A 7786-nucleotide genomic window follows, 5' to 3' on the forward strand; every position below is an offset into this window, starting at 1 on the left:
TATACTTTCATCCTAACGGCTGCTTCAACAGCAAAGACTGAAAACTTTCCACTTCTCAAAACAAAGCTAGACTGACTTAAAGTTCACAATTTAGATATATCAATTGCTACTCTATTTCCATAGACTGCAAAATTATTTCAGAAACATTATACATACAACGGTTTTACAAAAATAGAAATACTGTTTGGGACTTTACAAAACTTTATAAAATATAACACTATATTTGTAAATTCAAGCTAGTTTCACACTGAAATAGACAATCAAATATGAAGTCTAGTCAAACTTAGACTTAATGTATTATTTCTTCCAAATCTTCAAACCTAAGTAAATCTGTGCTCTATTATGGGATTTTGTTTAAAGAGATTGTTTATTTTCAAGGGTTTTATAGGAAGATTTTCATTCTTGAAATAATGTTACAGCAGATGAATTTGTATCTAAAAATGTATTAACTAAAAGTAAAAGCAATATGACAATTCTATATTATTTATAATTTTCAAACCAAATTCCTAAGAATGACAAGCTATTAATTTAAAATATATGTTTGACAATTATAATTTGAGACCCATAAAACCTAAAAATATAATCAAATGGAAAGATATGTATTCATACAGAATGAAAATACCTCACTTGATCTTAGCCAAAAGGCCGAGAAGCGATAGAATGAACAACCTCTATTAGTTATTTGTAGCTATTAGACGGCCAAGTATTTCCTAATTATATGCAGTCATAAACACTCATTTTATCACTTCAAAGAGCACCAGTATAATTTTTGAAACAAACCAAAAAGTGAGAAGGTAGGGGCTTATTTTGTGTAACAGTGATATTATGATAAGGCACCACTAGGTATATGAAAAAGCCAAAAAGAACTTCCAAATCCCATATTTTTGTTACTGGTGTCTTAACCATTTAGATAGGATGGTTAGACAAATGCTAATAACAGCGTTATCTAACCACATTACACTCCTTTCCCCATCACTGTGTGCTTTTAGTTTTTCCACAAAACAAATGAAAATAACAATGTAGTACATGATCTGTTAATAAACATCTTTTCTCAAACTTCCAAGAAAATAATCTAAAAATAAACAAGAAACAAAAATGTAGGGGCAGCGCCTATGGCTCAAGGAGTAGGGCAGTGGCCCCATATACCAGAGGTGGCAGGTTCAAACACAGCCCTGACCAAAAACTGCAAGGAAAAAAAGAAAAAAAAAATGTAGGTGATATATTTGCAAAAGTCTATCCCTGTGGAAGAGTGCAAGGAGGGGGAAAAGGCAGGGGAAACTACTTCCTAAGAATATTTTGAGGCACATAGGTTACAAGTTTCTCAGGCAAATCATGGCTAGAGCAAAACTGAGACACAGCTCAGAATTTTACATTTCCCCCACAGTTGATTTCTCAGATAGTCATACCCAATTAAATATCGCAAAATGTGTCCTTAGTCACTGCTATCATCATCATCATCATCATCAGATACATCATTTAAAGAGGACTTCAATGATTGACCGTAAGAGTCTGATCTAGTAGGCTGGCATGTGGCCAGGTCCCCAGTAGAAAGCAGGTCATAGCAGAAGTCACAAATCCGCACAGGCTTAGAGGACTGGCTGGGAAGAAGAAATCTCTTTTCAGAGCAGGGTCCACAGACAACAAAACCACATTTGCGGCAGTGGTGACGACGATTAACAGGTGTGAATTTTGCTTTCTGACAACGCATACACACAGTTGCCTCAGAGTCAGGAACCCAGACAGCAGCATGTTCGTTACTGGGTGTCTTCCCACTTTTGGAGAGTAAATCAGTAACACATTTGTTTATGTGATTCATCCATTCTGATTTCTCAGTAGCAGTGGCAGCATAAACTGCAAATGATTTAGTTGGTGTCTTGATAAGCCATCCATTCCTTAAGTCTCCCTCATCTTTGATAGAATCAATAGTGACATTTTCCAGGGGAATAATATGTTGTTTGTTATATTTTTTCTTCTGGATGACAATATTGCCATAGACTAGAATATCATTAAATAAGAAAAACTGCCTTGCTTTGGGCTTTTTTCTGCACAACTTAGTCAATACTCCTTCTCCAATAAGAACCCGTCCAGGTATAGTTAAGGGTTGACCAGCTGCTCCAAAACAATTTTCCACTATACTTATACGTCTAGTGTTTGCTTCACTGTTTGCCAAGCGATCCACCATCTTCTCCTAATACCCTTAAAAAGAATAAAAAAAGAAAGAAAGAAATTAGCACACAGACATTTTAAATTCCTAGAAGTAAATGTTCCAAACTTCTTTCCCTCTAAGATAATCACTAAGCACACCAAAAGGACTAACATCTCTTAAATATTATAATCAAAACAATAACCATCTCCATATAGCACCACACTATTTATGCTGGTATTTATAAAAGTATAAACCCTACAGACAAATAAAAAATAATTCAGCAATTAATCAGTCATCTCCACAAAATAATAAACAGTTTCATTAAATTTAATCTCAATGAGATTCTGAACTGAGAACCAAATATAGTAAAATATCCATAGTTGACCAACTCCCCACACTGACTGCCTCCTTAACTTGATCTAATTTTCATAGACTGGACATGTACCATATGTACATATCAGTACAGTAGGCCTAGTTCCTTATATTGACCACCTCTGTATATTGACTAGTTTGTTACAGTTCCTTGGGTGATGAACTTCCAGAGGTTCTACTGTATTATATAAACTAAAAAAAAAAAAAAAAAAAAAAGACTACCATTTTCCCCCTACTAGTTAGTATCACTGAGCCAAGGACTTAATTCTCTCACCTGGATTACTGGAACTGTTTTCCAACGTGTTTCCTTGCTTTCAGCTTTGCCCCTAAATCAATCTTTAGGCAATGATCTCTAAAATGTTCATTTGACCTTGCCATTGCTCAAATGATCCCCCCTTAACCTATAAAATACAGGTCTTTAGCATGGCCCTTCATTACCCAGTTCTTGCTTATCTCCCAAGCCTCACCTTTAAGTCACTTTTCACCTCAGATGTTGCATTATTCTAATACCCCCTACTACTTGCAGTCCATTTCACTGCATTTCCTTTACTACTTACCACTCCAATTAACTCTTACTTATCCTTCAAGACTCAGTACAGGTTATCATTATCTCCACCAGGAAGCCTCCCTTAAACTCCTATACTAAAAACTTTCCTCCATGCTTTCAATATGACATGTATATTCTAGCTTCACTTTTACCAAAGGATTGAAATCTGTCTCCTTATACACAATTGTGGAGCCTAAAGAGCAGAGAGTATCTTATACTCATCTTTGAAACTGACAGTCTGACACAGCAAAGCTTTTTAAAACTGTTAACAAAAACATTTTAACAACATGTGGAAAAAAATCTAAACAATCATATGTTTAATCTCTGGATCCAATACTGACTTCATTCAAGCCCCATAGTTGTGTCCTACTTCAAACCTACTGAACTGAAACTACTGCACTACAACCAAGTCCTATTAAAGAAGAACAAGGTTTGAGAAGAATATTTGAAATTTAAAGACTAACAGCATAATCTAAATTCCACCGTTCAGCTCACAGATTGATACTGAAATCCTTATTGGCCTCCGTTAACAGAGTATAAAGGAGATTATACAATTCTGGTTATTCCTGAATTCTTTCTCTCTCCCAACTGTGGACCCTTGAAATACAAAGCCTTCCTATCCTCCACAAGGGTAGGCTCTGTAGGCCAGAAAGTTGTTTCAAGAACTTCCAATATGATAAAGAAGGTTTCTCTCTGTAATTACAACTAATCTGCCAGTCAATTCAAAGTCTACTATCTTATGTACAAAGAAGGAAAACAGAAGATATAAAAACAACTCATAAACATGAAAAGCAGCTCCATTTCTTAAATAATTAAACAACATGAAAACACTAAGTATTTTTCACTTAGATTAACAAAAATTTATTGTACTAAGATGCAATTCTCACAAGGATGCAGGGAAACAGGTATCCTTGTATATTACAGGAAGTATGGGTATCCACCAATCTAGTTAGCTAAGGACAGAAATATCACTCAAGAGCATAAAGGCATACGCAAAGATAATCAAAACAGCACTGCTTGTAACAGAAAAAAAAAAAATTGGAAAAGCTCCCTATGTCCACCAAGAAGAATTGGTTGAACAAGTTACAATACATATTTAATCATAATTCTTAAAAATAAAATAGATCTAAAAATAGCAATATGGGGAAATGCTCAAGATATTCTGGTAGGGAAAAGAAGTGAACATTATGATCCCATTTTGTTTCAGATATATACCATATTTCATCCTATCTAAGATGTTGTGGATTTTAAGACATCCTTATTTTATGTACAACTCATAAAGAAAAAAATGCTGCCAATTAAACCATGACATGCCCTTGATTACAAGACATTCTAATTTCAGAGACTTTATACAGTAAAAAAATGTTCATCTTTAGAATCAATGAAATATACTACAAAAGCATTATCACAGGCATTTGTAAATACATAAGCATACACAGAAAATAAAATTAGAAAACTATATACCATACTATCCTCACCAGCAATTTATCTCTAGAAATTATGACTAAGGATAATTTTTTCATCTTTTAAATTACACTCAAATATTCTACAAGTATTTGTCAGGCACTTAGGATCTAGGTGCAGAAAAAATAATAAACAATACAAGTGAGATCCCTGTTCTTCAGTTTTTACACTCTAGTAGGTAAGGGAGAAAACAGGAAACAAAATCAAGAACTATGTACTAAGAAAACAAACAAAAAAAAGAACCACATACTAATTAATGCTATGATTTTTTTTATTAAATGATAGCTGTGTACATTAATGCAATCATGGGGTACAGTGTGGTGTTTTCATATACAATTTGAAATATTTTCATCAAACTGGTTAACATAGTCTTTATGTCATTCCTTAGTTATTGTGTTAAGACGTTTATATTCTACTCTTAGAAAGATTCACTTGTACCCTTGTAAGATAAACCATAGAAGTGATCCCTCCAATCACCCTTAAGTGATATTAAAAAGTTCAGCTGAGAGATGAACTCAGACTAGATGGTCCAGGAAGGCCTTTCTGAAATGGTATTATGTCTCTAAGAATTTACTAGGGGATCTGCGCACAGTGGCTCCTGCCTGCAATTCCTGCACTCCAGGAGGCCAAGGTCAGAGAATCACTTAAGCTCACAAGTTTAAGAATAGTCTGAGCAAAAGCCAAGACCCAGTCTCCACTAAAAATAAAAAATATTAGCCAGTACTGTGGTGGGTGCCTGTAGTCCCAGCTACTTGGTAGGCTGAGGCAGGAGGACACCTTGAACCCAGAAATTTGAGGTTGCTTTAAGCTAAGCTGATCCCATAGCACTCTAGTGAGACTGTTTCAAACAAAAAGAATTTACTAGGGGCACACCTGTAACTTTGACTTAAAACTTAACAAAAGCAAATTATGTAACCAAGACATATGTGCCCTCATTATACACTGAAATAAGCTTAAAAAAATTTTTACTAGATAGGCAGGCATTAGAAGTGGGGATGGGGAGAATATTTCAGGCAGAAAAGAATGCTACATGAAGGCAGGAAAAGGAGGTCAGCACTTTTACAGAACTAAAAGTATTCCCATCTGAATGAACAAATGAGTCTCCCTATTTGGACATACATTTATTAATTGGCTCATACACAATGCAAACAGGTGTCCTATTATTGCTACTACTGGAATTAATACTACCATAAATTTGCACAGGGCTTTTCATATTTATTATTTTTCTGATTTTAACTGTCTCAAACTCCTATAAAGTAACTAGGGAAGCTGGGGGTGGGGTGGGGGTGGCGGTTGAGACAGAGTCTCTCTGTTACCCTGGGGACGAGTACCCTGGCATCATCATAGCTTACAGCAACCTCAAACTCCTGTGCTCAAGTGATTCTTTTGCCTCAGCCTCCAGAGTAGCTGGGATTACAGGTGCCCACAACACACGGCTATATTTTTTAAAGATGGGGTCTTGCTCTTGCTCAGGCTGGTTTTTAACTCCTAATCTCAAGCAACCCACCTACCCTCAGCCTCCCAGAGGGCTAAGATTACAGGCATGAGCCACCGCACCCAGGTAGGAAGTTTTTATTATGCCCCAAACAAGCATCTAATAATATTAGCTGAATTGTGACCTGAAGAAGAAACTAAGAAAGATTTAATAATGTTGAAGGCAAAACTTAGCCTGAAATGAACTCTGCTTACAGGTGTTCAAGCTATGTGCGGAGCACTTTGTACTTATTACTGTACTTCCGACTCTTAGCAACCTCACTACTAGCTTCATTTTATGGATGAGTACACAGATAAAAAAGGACAAATAACTTGGCCAAGGCTGCACAGCAGAACAGGCTCAAATTTATTTCTGATGTTACCTGCATATTATGCTATATTAATTGTTTCTTAAAACTCTGCTGACTTGGCTCGGTGCCTATGGCTCAAGCAGCTAAGGCGCCAGCCACGTACACCTGAGCTGGCAGGTTCGAATCCAGCACAGGCCCGCCAAACAACAATGAAGCCGCAAACAAAAAAAAAAAAAAAAAATAGCCGGGCGTTGTGGCGGGCACCTGCAATCCCAGCTACTTGGGAGGTGGAGGCAGGAGACTCTCTTGAGCCCATGAGTTGGAGGTTGCTATGAGCTGTGATGCCATGGCACTCTACCCAGGGTGACAGCTTGAGGTGCTGTCTCAAAAAAAAAAAAAAAAGAAAGAAAGAAAGAAACTCTGCTGACTCTACAAAACTCCAAGAAAGGCATTATTAACCTCTATACCAGCAGTTCTCAAACTGTGGGTTATGACCCCTTTTTAACAATGAAAATACACTGTGGCATTAGGAAAGTTGAGAACCACTGGTCTAGACCTTCACTGTAAACCTTAAAAACACTGAAGATAGATAACAGAATATTACCTTGAGCAAATCACCTAAAAGTATTATGTCATGGTTTACCCAGCTGATCTCCTGATAATTGTTTCATTGTTCACATTTTGCAATTTAAGTCTAAATCTTTGCTCAGATATCTTTCCCCCTGTTTAAGAATGATGCAACTCAAGAGAGATGTGGGCATTATTAATTAGTATTTGGCTAAAGCAAAGCAAACAGCTTTCAAAGTTTGACAATGACCCACATAAAAACATTTCATACTGCAAGGTTACGAACACACACCTTTATACAGTTCTCTCACCAATGCTGCATTCTATTATATTCATTTATTCTAATGACAGTGGCAGCTCACTTGACTGACTTCACTAATAGGCTATGACTGAAAAACAACAGGCACACAGAACCTAAGGCCTAAGAATTACCCTGGTTGGTCCTGAAACATTTTCTGTGTGTGCCAGACATGAAAAAGATTTGAAGCATTGAACTAAAACTCAGGAATATACAAATTCTACCCTACATAGAAAAACACATGAGAGAAAGGGAGAGAGATGGTAAAAGGGAAACAGCAGGTAGCGAGAGGAGAAAAGAGAGGTAAGAGTAGGAAAAGGTTATCAAAAGGAAAATCAGGGAGGTGCCTGTGGCTCAAGGAGTAGGGCGCCGGCCCCATATACCAGAGGTGGCGGGTTCAAACCTGGCCCTGGCCAAAAACTGCAGAAAAAAAAAATAAAGATGTATGTTTAAAAAAAATAAAAGGGAAATCAAAGTACCACTTTCCCCCAGGATTACAGAGCTAGACAACCCAAAGTCATGTTCTTTGGTAAACTAGATTATAGCACTACCCTCTGGTTCAAGACATAAGCAGGGCCTCTCCCTTTCCCCAAAGCCCAAATCCAAAT

The 7786-nt window shown here is 36.7% G+C and overlaps 1 protein-coding gene across 1 annotated transcript in view; it reads right to left on the bottom strand.

Annotated features, from left to right (window-relative positions):
• Window positions 1–1204: 1204 nt before the first annotated feature.
• Window positions 1205–7786, bottom strand: part of PLEKHF2 (pleckstrin homology and FYVE domain containing 2) — a 24136-nt gene continuing 17554 nt past the window's right edge. Inside the window, exon 2 of the mRNA XM_012809960.2 lies at window positions 1205–2196. Within this exon, the coding sequence (XP_012665414.1) occupies window positions 1433–2182 (750 nt within the window). The 5' untranslated portion in view covers window positions 2183–2196 and the 3' untranslated portion in view covers window positions 1205–1432. The remainder of the gene's footprint in view (window positions 2197–7786) is intronic.

This window comes from Otolemur garnettii, unplaced genomic scaffold, assembly GCF_000181295.1.
Source record: "Otolemur garnettii isolate 467f Iridium unplaced genomic scaffold, OtoGar3 scaffold00004, whole genome shotgun sequence".
In the NCBI taxonomy this organism is placed as follows: Eukaryota; Metazoa; Chordata; class Mammalia; order Primates; family Galagidae; genus Otolemur; species Otolemur garnettii.